The following is a 17214-nucleotide window of genomic DNA, read 5'->3' on the forward strand; positions in this document are numbered from 1 at the left end:
AAAGCATAAAGCTTAGTTGCTCAGGCGTTTTCCAAGATTTATGTCGGCCTATCCTAGATGTTTTTGTCTGTCATACGCGGCTTCCCTCCATCTATAGTTGGCCTCTGCGAATCATGTCAAGTCATGTTCTTTTGATAAGTTGTGAGGTCGTATGTGAACGTGGTTCACGTAATATCTGTCTTTGTGGTTTTATTTTGCTATATATGGCTTTTGTTTATTGCGTTTCTTTCGTGATTTTTTAAAAATAATTTTTAATCTTTCCATCATCTTACACGGATGCACATTTTCTACTTTTCAGGACGTTCATAAATAAATACAGGAACCTAACAGACACAGCGAAGATGCCGTACCGTGTGGGACATACCAAAACCGTGAAGATAGGCACACTAAAATGATCGATAAGGACCAAGCTACAAAAGAGTTGTTTCAAACTATCTTTCTTTTTTTAAACTGAAAGATTTAAATTATGTTTTTGGTAAAACCTATTTTCTTATAAGACACTTTTGCATTGTGTAGAACCTGGATCTACGGTATTGGCTGATGATAATCTTTCTGAGAGGTCCCTATGAATCTGCAGTGCTTGATCAGGGAACTTGTTCAGATGTGGAGTTTCTTATTTCTTCCTTCGATATTTTCCGTAGTTTCATTTTCCTTTTAAACCTCCCAAAGAGATTGTCGGAAAGTCTGTGTCTAGCGAATGATTTCCATTGTTTCACCCTGCTCTTCTCAGATATCTTATAGTATGGATCGCTACACCGAAAAAGGTTAGACTTGGCTTAGTTTTGTTATCACTTGATTAAACTTAAAACTGAACTAAACATTGAAAGTGTTCCATTAGGCATTTTTCCAATATCTAATGATTTATCTGAACTAATTGTGCAAATGGGATTAATCAGTACAAAAGAAAACATGTAAAGTAAATGAAGCATTATTTACTGTCTATTTTACCTACGATAGCTCCTAATTACCTGTAACTAAGGTGGAAATATAATGGATGTAATGTTAAACTAAATAATTGAATGGTGCTTTAAATTTGTTCATCTGTGTATAGAACAAAAAACTAATTATATTTGACCGGATATAAGGAGCCCTATCGTATGTTGGTTGAATTAATTTCCTACTTTGAGCGAATTTATTTATTAGCGTGAAGGTTTGGGTGTGCTTGTGATGGAATATCGAGTACTAATGTGTCTAGCTTGTTTAGTGCCTTAACCCTTTAGGGTTTAAATCTACCTCTAATTATGCGAACTTAGAATATCTTCTAATTATCAAAGACGATATAGTTCACAGGTGGAAGCATCGTAAGTCTCCAAAAGCTGAGAAAACAGCCTAGCAATATGACAGGTGCCAGGGCACATAGAAATTCTTAGAAATATACAAGCAGACCATCTCTGGAACGCACACTATAGGTTCAGAACGTGTATAATTGTGATGATATGAACAAACATAGGCTCTTCAATCTCAGCATTGATCCACTCATACCAAAAGGATAAACGGACGAACTGAAGGGATGCCAGGCATATTAAATTATTTAATTAATTATCTGTCAATGATTTCCAATTTTTTTTTCTTTACCGTCTTTGCACAGGCTTAATAAACACATGGTTAAGAAACTCAAAACTAGCAAACATATTTATACGGCTAGATAGGGTAAAGCTCAGAAGGGAGATAAGTCTCTATACTAGCCACTAGTATCTGAGAGAACACCTATACAAAAATGGTCATTTATTGACGCCCCCTTTTGTATATTAAGCAATGAGGAGGGAAAATCTGCCATCCAGATTACCTTTGAAAATGCGAAATAACTGAAGTAGTCCAAACAATTTTCCTCACGTTTGAAATTATGTGTAATGATTCAAGCAAATAAAATTGTCCAGTATATCAGGATTTTTAGCAACTTTAGAATAAATATTGTACAGTTTACAATTTAATAACGTAGAAAAACTCAAATACGTTACTTATCCTTATTCTGGTAATTGAAAATCGTCGTCGTGTTACGAACAAGTTAATAACATAAGTTAATATGAATCTTCATTAAGTTACAAATAATCAACTTATGCTTTGGAACGGAATTAATCAAACATTGATTGATTAATTATATTAAGTGGAATTTGATGGGGTGTAGATCCCACAATGTTCTCTTCAGTGGTACAATCATCAATAGACAATGAAATTTTCATTTTGTATACCAATTTGTTTTAGTTAAAAATTTACTATATACTCGTACTACTTTTTTATTAAAATTTAAGTAATTAATTAATACTTAATTTCATTAAGTACTTTTGTTTAAATTTATTAGTACACAAGAGCATGGCTATAGATTTTTTTCAATATTGCCGGATTAAAACGGAATCTATGTTGAATACTTATAAAATAACAATAACGGATTCTGCTCAATGTACGTTTTTTCTTTCTTGTATCGAATAAATAATACAACAAATATTTTACAACCCAGGCTGCGGTAAAAGAATTCGAGCTGCAGTGGTTTTTCATTTTTTAGGACAATTAAGGCTTTACAAAACAGTAACACTGGAGTTTGTAATACCCGAACCTTTTACATTTAAAGGCATGATTGGATCGTGTCCACAGTTTTAGAGACGTGAATACTGGTTTTTTCTCTCCCTATGGTGTGTTATTCGAAATATTCTGGTGGGAGTACATGGCCCATTGGAGCTCAAATAATGTTTAAGCCTTCGCAGTTTATGACAAAATGTGAAACTACTGTTGCATTTCGAAGTATCCGTAACAAGATATATATATATATATATATCGGGTTGTCCGGAAAATAATGCAGGATTTTAAGTTTTCATTAAAAAAAATCTATATAAAATATTCTGTTTACGTTTACAGGATTACTCATTTGTATGAATGTCAACACTTATTAATCCTCTTCCAAATGATATTGTTTGTTTACCTCTGTAGCATTCCGCTACTTGGAAATAATTCAGTCATCCTTATAATGTCAAAGCGAGAATTTCGTACGATTTTCTTTTACGAGTTTAAACTCGGCCGAAGCGGAGCCCAAACGGCTAGAAACATTAACCAAGTCTGGGGCGAGGGTTGTGTTAATGAGTGCACTGTGCAAAGGTGGTTTAAAAAATTTCGGGAGGGAGATTTCAGCCTTGAAGATGAAGAAGGTCGTGGAAGGCCTTCCTCTCTTAATGATGATGTTCTGCGATCAGTGGTGGAAGAAAACCCCAAAACAACTGTTCGAGAACTTGCAGAGCAACTCAAAGTCAGTAAAACGACCGTCGCTGACCACCTCAAGGCGATTGGAAAAGTGAAAAAACTCGAAAATTGGGTTCCACACTCATTAAACGATCGCCAAAAAAATCAGCGCTTTGATGTTTGTGCATCACTTCTTTGTCGAAACAAAAATGACCCATTTCTGGCCAGAATTGTTACATGTGACGAAAAGTGGATTCTCTACGATAACACTAGACGTTCTGGACAGTGGCTCGACAAAGGAGAAGCTCCAATACATTTTCCAAAGCCCCCAACTCATCAAAAAAAGGTAATGGTTACGGTATGGTGGGCTTCATTTGGTTTAATACACTACAGCTTCTTAAATCCTGGCGAAACCATCAATGCTGAATCATACTGTAACCAAATTAATACCATGCATCAGAAATTGGCAGTAATGAAGCCCTCTTTGGTCAATCGGAAAGGGCCCATTTTGTTGCATGACAACGCTCGACCACATGTGTCACGTGTAACGTCACAAAAATTATTGGAGCTTGGCTATGAAACTTTGCCTCACCCACCCTACTCTCCGGACCTCTCGCCTACTGACTACCATTTTTTTACACACCTGGACCACTACTTACAACACATAATATTCAAAAATCAAACGGAACTGGAAAATGCATTTATTGACTTTATCAATTCTAAAAATTCTGAATTCTACTCAGACGGAATTAATAAGTTACCAACACGTTGGGAGAAATGTATTGAGAGTATGGGAAATTATTTTGATTAAAGAACATTGCTTTAAAGTAACTAGTTTCTTTTTTTTTGTTTAATACCAAAATCCTGCATTATTTTCCGGACAACCCAATATATATATATGTGTGTGTGTGTGTGTGTGTGTGTGTGTGTGTGTATTTTCTGTTCTACGTAAATACCAGTTTGTGTAAACACCTATTGTTCACAGATGTCCCCACTTGTAAAGATGAGAAAGACGAACTGTACGGGGCTTTGAAGCAGGAAACAGTTGCTCTGAAGTGTCAAGTAGACGCTAACCCACCTCTCGTGACATTCAAATGGACTTTCAACAATTCCGGCGAACAGACCGAAGTACCTCCCTCCAGATACACGGCATCAGGAACGGTTTCAACCCTTAACTACACGCCCGTCTCAGAAATGGATTACGGAACTCTTTCATGCTGGGGTTCCAACGCCGTAGGTGTTCAGAAAACACCGTGCGTTTATCAAGTTGTTCCTGCAGGTAAGAGTCAATCATTTATTTTTTGATCTAGTACATAGTGATAAATTGCATCTGAAATGAACTAAAATACACAAAATTGCAAACGTAAAAAAATTCAAAAACATCGTGTAAAACGAAGTCGAATCAGAATTTAATTAAAAGCATTAGCACATCAAAAATATTCGAAATCCTTGAAAGACTCCCTTTAAAACGATTAATCCCCATCCTAGATACTCATAAAATAATTCCCTCTCACCCATTCCGTCCTCATCACTCCACGATCCAAAAGAGTTCAGAGTTGTCGACTCCCCTGCACTAGAGAATAAAGAGTATTTCTTGAATGTGTTCCTAAATGTAGCACAGGCATCTGATAGGGTCTGGCACCCGGGCATGCTTTATAAACTTAAACGCTTCCTACTCACTCCTTATTACCTTATCTTGCAATCTTATCTAACCGACCGCTGGTCAGAGTGAAGTGCGGCAACGAGTTGTTTGAAGTCAGGCAAATACAAGCCAGCGTTCCACAAGGGAGGTTCCTTGTTCCCATGTTTTATATCATTTATACCGATGACCGGTCATCATCACCTAGGCGGACGGTACCGCAATTTTGTCCTCTACCTCGAATCCTATTCAAGCTATCTCCAACATCCAAAAACACCTTGAGTTTATCGAAGACTGGTTCAAAAAGTGCCGGACAAGAATAAATGAAGAAAAATGTACTCAATGTACGTTTACATTGAAAAAAGAGTCTTGTCCTCTGTGCATCAACAACAAAGATATACTGTCGAATCCCTACACAAGTTTTAAGAGATAACAATTTAACAGAAGACTTGGACATAACCGACAAACCAACCAATGAAGATGGCAAGAACAGATACGAATTTTTTTGAGTTTTTTGGTATCATATTTTTTTAATGGAAAACACTTCCAAAATGTGGGGGGGGAATTTATCCTCGTCGATTTGATCTTGGAATATTGAAGTTTTCTTTCAGAACTCGGTAAGTTCTATTTATGTAACTGATTGTTGTTGTTTAAAGTTAGGTTTAAAAAAATAAACACAGATTACATTTTCATTCTTTATTCAATTAAATCTTAATTTTATACTTTTTTAATCAGTTAAAAAATAAATTGTATCGTCGAATTCTCAAGGAAAAATGAATGGATTGGTGAGTTTTTGGTATGATTATTTTGGAACGTAAAGGACGGGAAACTTGTAAAAAAGGGCATTGTGTTTATCTCCAAGTTGACTTAACGCGCATTCTTAATGAATGTCAAATATCAATAATAAATTTTTCTTGAAACATTACCTTTAAAACCAAAATAAAAATAAAAGGTCATGTCTTTCATCTCGGTGTGCCCGTGGATAAAAAAATTGAATTGTTATCTGCCATGCTTTCGGCTATATCGCATATACCGTGTTTTTCTTTTGTTGATCATGAGCAGAAGTTCTCAGGGCTTGCCCATGCTGCGAGGCAATTTTGCGATCATTTGTAACTCTCTGTATCCACGATATGTGGACTGTAAACGGGTATAAATTCATCTCAAAGGACTCGAGCTTCTTCTCGATACTCAAATCGAGCGTCCAGCTTCTACAGTATCCAGATTATTCCTGAGTAAAAAAGTGGTCGCTACATCCAACCCTTTTAACGTGTCTTTTATAACAACTCTCACGGTGTAATATTTTTTATTTGTAGTAAATTGAAATGGCACATTACTTAGAAATTCCTTTTCTCATACTTTACTTTTTTATTTTTTTATTTATTCTTAGTACATAAATCATGTTTTCTTGAAAATTTCATGGAAAGTTTTACATGAAAAACGTACTGTAAAAAGTGTTATTTAAATTATGTCTTTGCTCTTAAAGGAGCATTTCTCTCAAAGGATAATGGTATTCTTTCTTTTCTTTCAAAATTGTACCAAACCAGCTGGTGATGCATTGTTTTCCCTGCATCGAAAAATGCACTGCTCTGGATACGTCGTTTTACCACACAAGACAGATTGCCCTGTATAAATTATATACCTTACTTCCAGTCAAAAATGAGTCAAAAACAATTAAAACATTAATCGCCCCGAATATGAGGGCGTGAAAGACGTCTAAATAATTTAATTAAACGCCAATATCAGTGACAGAATCAAAAAGAGGGGGAGCTAACAAGGATACTGGGCCCGGTGATTGATTCTTCCCATCCCCCTCCGTGATTAACAAGCGTGAAAAATTGAAACAAATGGCACGCCTGAAACCTTCAATTTCTACCCGTTTATTACCGGATTCACAAAGCTCCCTCACAGCCCTGGGGGCCATATTATGGAACATCGTTATGAAAATAACAGCGGCTATTCCAGTCCCTGAAACTCCGACAGGAACCATTACAAAAATCCAATGTCGGTACTGACCTAATCCTAGTATGGTTTTTTCGCAAAATTTTTCTTCGTCTAATTCTATCCTGGTTTGTTTGTTGTTATAGTTAAAACTAAATGTTATCACCCGTTCTAAGCCGAAATTTCAAATGTATGCTAGTCCTATGCAGGCATGGTTTTTCCCCATTTCCCGGATGCATTAGTGTCTCACGGTAGGTATCAATATTGACACTGTGAAAAAAGGAAGCTTTATTAAAAACAATGTTATATTTACAAAGCACTCGTTTGTATAAATTACAATTTAGTAGAATCAGACAAAATACAACAAAATTGAGCAGTTGATATGACTTGAACTATGTAGAGTCCATTTACAGAAAACGATGGTATTCAGGGTTTTTCTGGAGTGCGAAAAACAACTAAAAATTTAGTTTGTCATAAATTATTATTGTTTGTTACTTTACTACCTTCTTTGGTCACAAAATAATTATGTATTGTATTTCAATAGATTGTTGGAATTTGCTCACTCACAAATGCATTATTTTCATGTTTTTCCTAACTACAATAAAAAAATTTAATATTATATTAACGCTATTAAACTTAAAATCATTTTTGGAATTTGAAATTAACCTTTTGAATTTCAAATCAACCTTTTTACAATTTTAAATTAACCCTTAACTTCAAATTAACTGTTTTAAATTTCAAAATAAACCTTTTTAACTTCGAATCAACGTTTTTTCATATCAAATTAGCTTTTTATAACTTAACTCTTGTTTAATTTCAGAATAACCCCTTTTTAACTTCAAATAAATCGTTTTTAATATGCCCTTTTTAACATCAAATTAATCATTTTTATTTCAAAATAACCCCTTTTGACTTCAAACGTACCTTTCTTATTTCATATTAAACCTATGTAATTTCAAATTACACTTTTTGGTTTCAAATTAACTCTTTTTAACTTCGAACCTGTTTTAATTCCAAATAAATCGAGTACAGTCGAAAACAAAAGAACTGGACACTCATACTTTTATTCAAACTTTATGTATTATTATCGTATTATTAATTACAACGTACTTATTTTAATATAAACCAAATTAAGCAAGATCAAAAATTCAGTAGTTGTTATTTTTTAAAAAATTAATTTTAATGGTTTGGTAGAAAATTGATCAAAACATCGGAATACCTATTTTTTTGATATAATGAATTTAACTAACAATTTACTACACGGTTTTGCTCATAAAATTTAACTCACAATTTATTACATTGTTTTGTTCATGAATTACACCATTTTCCTGGAGTAGGTCAGAACCGGTCAGTAATATTTTTTGTAGTATTATGTATATGTAATTTTGTCGTTATGTTTATTACAACATTCTTATTTTAATATAAACCAAATTAAACGAGTTCAAAAATTCATGAGCTTTTATCAAAATTATTTAATTATGATGGTTAGGAAGAAAATTTATCAAAACAACGGAATAACTTTATTAAAAACAATTAAATTTAACTAACAATTTATTACATGGTTGTGCTATTAAATTTAACTAACAATGTATTACATGGTTTTGCTCAAAATAATGCATTAAGAACAAAAGAGGCGTTGCGATTGTGACACCGATTTGTGATACACGTTGTGTGACTGTACATGGCGTGCGCATGACATCTCATAGATGTGCACAACCTACCAAAACGAGAGATCGCATCGGGTAGCATCAGGTAGCGTCGCATTGCGTTGCATCGGGTAAGTGTGTTCCCCGCTTTAATATTCCTCGAGCAGTACGTTCAAAAATTTGGACGCCTCGGACTTCCTGGAACTGATGAATCGCTTGAACAACAGTAAAGTGCCGGTTTCTGAAAATTCTCAAACTAAAAAAAAAAGTTCATCTTGTGGTTCTGTTACTCGACGGCGTCCAGAACCGTGCTTTCTATGGTAGGACCCAGTTTCTGGAAAATGACTAATGGCGTCTCGCAGTTTTTTGTAGGGTACTCCGATGGCAATAGCTGCATACGTGATGTAACGTCCATCACCAATAAGTGCCACACCACGCGCAACATCCTCAGCACTAAGTGGCATTTTTAAGATTGCCTTGAATTGAAATTAAGAAATAAAAGATGAAAACTAAACAGTTTATTCATTCAGATTTCAAATTAGACTGAATAAACATGTTAAATTCCGCAAAAAGTAAACATTGAAAAAAAACCTTTATCCTTGTTTTGGATTAATGATTAAATGTGTTTACCTCTAATTGATATTCCCAATTTAAAACATATAACAAATAAATATTTATTGGTAAAAAACAATAAGACAAATTGAGGTCAGAATTTTCTTTTACTGAGAAAATGAAAAAAATCAATTGGGTGGATTTTTTTACCTGTCAGTGTATATACATAAAGTGGGAGGTTTATGGCCCCGAAAAACAGCTGAGGTAGGTCATCCCCGTCCCTCTTTGTGTTTTCCTTATTTTTCTCGTCTGTCAAGCGTATTTTGGTATAAACTGCAGCCGTTTGCTTGTGACGATCTGGTTACTGACTCTCTGGTTTTGTATATATAATACGTCGGTATCCTAAAATGCTAGCCCCTCGTTTGTCCCTCACGTTTTCAACTACAGATTAGAAAAAAAAACATACAAAACACACACACACACACGCATACACCCCTTTTACTGTATTGGAAATTAATAGTTTTAAATTAGCTAGGCGTACAGGTTGGGAAACGTCGCGGAAGCTTCCGGAGCGCCCTATGTGGCCGGGAACTCATGGCAGCACGAACTTCTTCCGAACTGAGTTGATCCCTTTAGCTTTAAATTGAAAATGAAAATGATATAAAATTCAATGTAAAGACTAACGATCTCTCTATTAAATTGAGATTTTGAAAAATATAAAATAATTATTAAATAAAATAGTTATTTTATATTTTTAAAAATCTGGAATTATTATAAAGATCTTAAATTCACTGATTTCGTGGTCCGCTTGACCAATTAATACATTACAATTAATTAAGGTTTTTAGTTGAGATGAAAAACCTTAATTAATTGTATTATAAAGATCATTTGTTTTTATATATTTTACTTCTACATAACGTCTAATACCAATTGTAATTAATTGTCATGTTTTATTTTTAATGAGGACACTTTTTATACTTTTAATACCGTTTTTACTATTATTTTGTCGTTCTGCCACCGTTAGTGCTACTACTATTTATATTTTGTTATTTAAATTAAAAAAACTGATTTTGTTGAATTATCCACTGTTCAACAATATAGATGAAAGCTATTTGAAAAACCGAGACATCCGTGTTGATATTTTAATTTCTTGGACCTTGAGGGCCATTCGCCCATCTTCAGCAGCCCAAATGGTTTCATTCTTGCTTTGTTCCCTACAAACCAACGGACATTCCTTCCTCCCAATTTGTAATTAAGGCATCTCTCAGCCAAGCTACAAAATTCTAAATAATAAAAACATCAGCACGGATTTCTTTTTTGTTCTTGTTTTCAAATACCCTTCAATTATAAAAGTTTAATTTGAACTTAGAAAGGTTAATTTGGAGTTAAAAAGGGTTACCTTGAAAAAAAACTTACAAAAAAGAAACACTTGCCCAACAAAGAAAGAAAAATTCATATTTAAAAAAAGTTATGATGTTTTCATTTTTTTCTCGCCTTCTATAGCTAATTGGCAAGAGTTCTCGAACATGAGTAACATTTTTCGACCTTGTCACAAAAAGTTTCATTGAAATCGGTGATCCCTCGTCCGTCGCCCCCCTTTGGAAGTAAACAAGTTATTACTTTCAAAAATTAAGTTGTAATTCTAACTTAGTGGTGCATATCCTCTAACAAAGAGATATTATACAAAAATACTTTATTCCATTTTATTCCTCGCTCAAGGTACCTTTCACAGGCGAGACTATATGAAAACAAAATAAAATTCTTCATTTTTCAAAATACTCATGTTTTATTGTGAACTTTTCGTCTGTGAATATAGGAATCGTGCGTTTTGCATGCAGCTGGCGTACGTCAGTTACAAAACTGTACAAAACTATGCATTTATCACAAACTTATAATATATACCTAAGTACTAATTGCTATTTTATTGTGTTTTTTATGAGTTGAAAATAATTATAATATTGATTGAATATAATTATAATTGAGAATAATAATATCTGTACCATTTAATTACATTATTTAACTAGAATATCATTACGTAATTCTGGAAAAACAAACATTTTAATGTTTCCACAATTTGTCAACGCAGAAAGTTATCCACATTGGTAGATTCGCACAAATGTAATTGTTATTTTATAAGGAGGACAAATGAATAATATCTACTATTATAAGTACAAACAAAACGAAAATTTTAAATGATCATTTTCTTTTTCTAAAGGTTCTGCAACACCTTGCAAACCGAAGGATCCCTACGTTCAATACTGTACTAATCCTAGTATTTATAGCTTAGTTAGTAATTAATATACTAATTAGTATACTAATTAGATTATAATATTGTTAAAGCTGTTTATTTATTATTTTCTTTTTATGCACATGCAAATGTAGTTATTTCGACCAAGTTTTGGCATTCCAACAACTTTAATGCTATATGTGTATGTGATGTCTTCCCATCTAAAAATTTATCCTGCCTGACATTTGGTTTAATGTTTTTATGTTAATTTATCATAGTAATATTTCTTTTAGCTATAAACAATTTGTTCTGTAAAATTTAAGTCATTTTTTATGGAAGAAAGTTGAAACGATCGAAAAAAGAATAGATCTTCTTGGAAATAATGTAATTCGATATATCCTTCAAACGATTGGCGGACTAAAGGTCCTCTGCCCTCCGTTTCCATTTAAACTCGATCCGTAACACGTTGGAAACGTTAGGGAATCTGTGAAGGGCTTTTCGCTAAAGGGGTGACTGAACTTTGGTGATAACGCCTTTATCTTCCTATGCTTCCTGGAAAGTTGGGATTTTGTGTCCATCCTATTTAAGAATATGTTCGACGCCGGCTTTCGTCACTGTCCTACATTTAACACGCATTGATAATTGACTGGTGATTTAAATTAATAAATAAAATGTTACATTTTCGATGGAGTTATATTATGAATTGAAAATGTTTTTGCGGTTTTTACTCTTTGGATTCGTAGGAATTTTCCGTTTTTCACTTCAACTTTCCACTCTCGCTTCCGAACTCTCCTAGTGATTGCCCTAAATGATTTTTTCCTCATTTAATAAAGAAATAATTCTTCTCAAGGGTTTGACATCAAGGTCTAAATTGCTTCCTAAACTGCATTCCTAAGTACGATAGTTTTATCTAGTTATTGCAGGGCAGGTGTATAGCTCCGTTGTCTCTGTTTCTTCCTACTTTTTGACTGAGCATTTACTGGAACTGCCCTGTTGTTACACTGTTCTTTAGTAAGCCAACATTTAGTTGTTTTAAAATCTAGCTATAGTTTATGCCACAATCTATTTTGGTCTATGTGTGGTTCCTGTGTTAGCTAGTATGTCTGCGACTCGTTGACTGAAATTTGCTCTTGGCTTGGAACCCACCTTAGCGTCAGGTTATTCGCAGATCACAGTTTTTTGTGGGATTGAGACAGTTTCAAACTAGTTTTGAATTGATCTTGAAGCACCTTTAGGGCTGCTTGCCAACCTGATTGGTTTATTTTCGTTTCACCCTTAGTTGTTTATTTATTTCATGTGCACGTGTATTTATGGCTAGCAATTCAGCAAGGTGATTGTAATGGAGCCGAGGGCCATGTTGACATTTGATCGTTAAGTTAACTGAATAACATATTGTATAAGAGGTTCAACAATTTTTTTTTGTATTTGATCTTTTAGGGTTGAAAACCTTTAGAGCTGCCGAGCTATGTGATAGACTTATGACTTACAGGCTTACTGTAATTATCGCCTTCAGTCGTTTACTTATTTCATGCGTGCATGTTTTTATGGCTAGCAAGTCATATGGGTAGTTGTGATGTAACTCCTTTTTTAGCTAGTATGTCTGTGCTTCGTAGGGTGAAATTCTCTCTTTGCCTTTCATGGCTAGCAATTCAGCAAGATGGTCGTGAAGGAATGGAAATCCAAGTGGTGCTCATAGATCGGGCCCTCTATGCCGACACCCATGACCATCTTGGGCTGATCTATGTACCATAGAAAAGCTCTAGGTTTTTCTTCTTGCCATTTACTTTTCCATTGTGGTTTATCTTCAATATTTATATGTAATATTTTTTTTAAGCCTAGTATTTTCTCTGTGGCGTCGGAGATAGTTTTAACCATGCCAGTTCACTCATGCATTCTCAGTTCCTCAATCGCTCTCATCTTTTTAATGTAAAGGACGTATCCTTTACTTCAGAATACTTTTTTTTCAAAATTTTGTGTAATTCTAAAAAATGACAAATGACCTAATTAATATAATATTTAATATTTGACAATAATAATACATGAAATAGTTTAAATTCTGCATTTTTATAGCAATTCATGTTTTTATTATTGGCTTCAATTATTTGTTACTTTTTTATTCATACGAAATCCTTTAATAAACAATTTCAATTATTTATGAAAAGTTCATGATTCGCGAAGATATGGACTATAAAAAGCTTTCACAATTAATGTTATTTTAAAACGATTTAACGTTACGGTGTATTTAAATTATTTGCTAATAATCGTCCAATGCCGCAATATTTTGTGGTCCCTAACTTAATAGACCATTTAAGTTAATGTGTAAAAAAAGTTTTTGTGAGTTGGTTTAAGATTCCTTGGTTTATAAAGTGGGACTCCTCTCCCAGGAAACATAAAGATTGGCTTCTCATCCTCCTCGTTTCTTCAACTCCTTCGTCCCCTTTCCAACCTTTCCCATCTCCTCAAAACTTTTGGTTTTTTAGTAACTTTCACTGTATTTTAAATTGGCATTGAGGGCTTTCGTTGGGGCTTTGAACGGAATAAATCATGTCGATGGACGAACGAACAACTTGAGATTGGGTAAATAAATTAATTACAAGTAGAGTTTCGTGATATTGCCAATTATTTAGTCAAGCCGGCTTGTAAAAGCAGTCATTTTATATATCGAAGATAAAGGATTAACAACACCATCGCTCGTTGTATAACGAGTAAGAAACCTCCGGACATAACCGCGATCCGGCCTTTTGACGCTAAAAATGCAATAATAAAATGAATTATTAAAAGAAAGTGACAGCGTCGGTGGGCCGAATCGGCCTCACGTATCAAGAGCACAGTCGATAGGTGGCCATTGGGCGAGTTTGACATACCGACACTTATTTTTGGGCCGAAGACCTCGTTCGTGTCAGACATGTAGAGAAAGATTCCTCGATGTGTTCCACCTAGTTAATGGGTGCAATTACTTGGCTCCATATAGAGAGCTGGAAGGAATGACACCCAACATGAGAATCGTGCTTGAACTGGGCAGCGAGTATCTCAGTCCCCTATTCCAATTTTTGAAAGAAACAGGATTGTTTTACTGTATATAATACTGACAGTTTTGCGCCCTCACGTGTGTTGAGAGTGTTTGTATTGTATAAGAGAGTGTATTGTATAAGCTATGCGATGGCCGCCGGACCGTCGGCGCCAAAAAAAGGTTTTGACTGTGAAGATGACCGTTCAAACAAAGCCATCTCCATCAATATACACTTTCCGGAGTTCCTCTGGCGCCAATCCCCTTTGTAAGGACGCGGTAAAACCAGTAGAAAGCGTTACGACACCCTCCAAACCCCTAAAGCGGGGAACACACTTACCCGACGCAACGCTACCCGAGATGACCCGAAGCAAATCCGATGTCCAATTTTCCGTAAGATTGTATTACCCACATCTGCCCGATGCCACGCAACGCTACCCTACTCTACGCTATGCGATCCCACTGTCGAGATTTTCGCCGAGTAGCACCGAGTACAGTCGAAGACAAAAGAACCGGACACTCATATTTTTATTTCAAACTATTGTATTATTGCCGGTATATTAACACAACATACTTATTTTAATATAAATCAAATTAAGCGAGATCGAAAATAAATGAGTTTTTATTGAATAAAGAATTAATTTTGGTTTAAAAGGTTTGGCAAAAAATTTAACAAAACACCGAAATACCATTTATAGAGAATGAGAATGAATTAACTAACAATTTGCTCGTAAAATTTAAATAACAATTTATTTCATGGCTTTGATCATAAAATTTAGCTAACAATTTATTACATGGTTTTGTTCATAAAATTTAACTAACAATTTATTAGTTGGTTTTGGGTGGCGTGCGCTTGACGTCGAACCCTACCAAAACGAGACGCGTCGGGTAGCGTCATGTCTCGTCGCGTTGCATTGCGTCGGGTAAAATACTCCTAATAATAATTCTCTTCTTTTCGTTCGTTATGTCACGTTTTTTGTGCCTTCCGCCATCTTATATTCGCATTTTCAATTCATCCACTCGGCCACCACTGTTTTTGGAGGAGAAAAAAAACTTTCTGATTTTGTCTCATTGCCATGGCTGGAGAGGATCTCGGTCCAGTTTGACGGTTAGAAACTACAGTGAGTCATCTTGGTAACCAACTAGAAACTAAGATTGCGTACTTTTCTTTTTCTTCATTTATCTTGAAGAATAGTGATACTTCTTGAAAATAATATGTGGGAACATGTCAAGTAGTAGCGTTCAAAAGTTTACGATTGTTGATGATCCCCCGTTTTAATAGTTTGCGAAAACCCTCTAAACTAAAACTCAAACTCGATGGAAATAAGTAAGAATAATTTATTTAATATAAAAACTCAAGGGTTAACTTGCAGAAAATATGAGAGAATGATGAATCGATCATGGAAGGAAAGAAAAAATGCGAGAGCGAGAGAAAGAAGAGATAGTCTTTTTCAATAAGTTCATAAACAATTTAATCTTTACTTTTTACATAATAATAATGGAATTTTGTAAAACAGATTATAAAACAAAATAATAATTTATTTCTGAACCAATGGCTTCGCTGACAGCTAAGTTTATTGCAAGAGACAACAGAAACAAATATAATAAATTCTTATCGGTAGCAATACTAAAAAGATTAAAGCACAAAAAATAATTGCATAACTAGTACCATATAGAGTACATCATTAATATACGTAAGTACTTCCTTATACATACTTTCATATCTGACCACGACTGAAATCTAACTCTCCAGGCGTACCATAATTAACTAAAAGACGAACAACAGTCTGCTCAGTTAGAAATAGAAAATATCTTCCCTCGGCAAGTTTTCTTGAATTGTAAGTTGCTTTTACCTCCCAGAGTTGTGGACATACGCCCGAGAAGTTATAAAAGTCTTCTGTAACGTTTAAATTGCAAAGCAAGCGTAAGTCAACATGAACGGTTCTTCTCTAGCCATGGCTGATAAGTTAAATAGTACTCGCCACTGAGCTTTGAGAAAACAATCTGAACTCTAACAGATTCGGTGAGTATTGGGACAAAATTTGTAACTCATCTGCTCCCCTCTTTTCTTCATCATTATTCCCCTTTTTGGCTGTTCTTAAAGAAAAATCTACGCATGGAAAAAAATAATTAAAAAAGTAATTACACCATTGACAAGTTTATTAAATGGCGAACTTTTTGTAAAACTTGCTGCTTCTTTGTTTCACAAATGGCGGTTCAAAAAAGCCTTGAATTTCTTCCAAATTCAGACTTTTTTTTACATTTCAAGCGATTACAACTTTAACGAAAAACTTCATGGGTTTGGCAAAGCTTGTAACATGTAGGAAATTTAACGTAGATTTCAACGGTGTCCTCGGATTTTAGCATTTGTAGGTTCGGTGTGATTGTTGTTTTCTAAAGTAAAGTCAAGGAATCCTGGAAAAATGAAAAAGGGAAATTCCTTCCCTACAGTTGTTGATCAGACCATTGTACATGGGACTTTTTTGTCAGTCTAGCGGTGTGAGATTCTCAGGCAAAGTTTGTGAAGCGAGTAGCCTAACACCCTGTATATATTTCCTATCTCATTGTTACATGTTCCTGAATTGAAGGTAGTTGCATTGTACTGCGAATTAAACAAAAATTATATATTCATTATTTATAGAACTTTATAATAAATAATCTTAACTTTGCAAAGAATAATTTAGGATAACTTACGATTAAATTTTTTAAAACAAATGTTTTACCTCTTTATTAATATTTTATTCAGTGCGTCTTTTCCTGAACCAGAGCGTTCTTCATTTTCATAAAGATTTTAACTTGTAGCTATATTTATGGAAATGTTTCTATAATAATACAATGTTATTAAATTATTTAAGACAAAATTCAGTTTCTTTCTGTTTAAATTGAATTTCGCCCTTTAATATTTTGGTATGAAATTCAATGATGTCAAAAAGCCAGCTGATTATGAAAAGTCAATTTTAAGTAATTCCGGCTGAGAAAAGTTGTTAAAATGCCGAGGACTTGAAATTATTGGACGGAAGTGAAAAGGCAGGAGTGT

The 17214-nt window shown here is 34.3% G+C and overlaps 1 protein-coding gene across 1 annotated transcript in view; it reads left to right on the plus strand.

Moving 5' to 3' along the window:
- LOC106663269 (hemicentin-1-like) overlaps positions 1 to 17214 on the plus strand; it is a 242533-nt gene that overhangs the window by 170580 nt on the left and 54739 nt on the right. Inside the window, exon 10 of the mRNA XM_024227612.1 lies at positions 4154 to 4447. Coding sequence (XP_024083380.1) covers positions 4154 to 4447 — 294 coding nt within the window. The remainder of the gene's footprint in view (positions 1 to 4153; positions 4448 to 17214) is intronic.

Source organism: Cimex lectularius, unplaced genomic scaffold (assembly GCF_000648675.2).
Source record: "Cimex lectularius strain Harlan isolate CLEC.00 unplaced genomic scaffold, Clec_2.1 scaffold221, whole genome shotgun sequence".
Taxonomy (NCBI): domain Eukaryota; kingdom Metazoa; phylum Arthropoda; class Insecta; order Hemiptera; family Cimicidae; genus Cimex; species Cimex lectularius.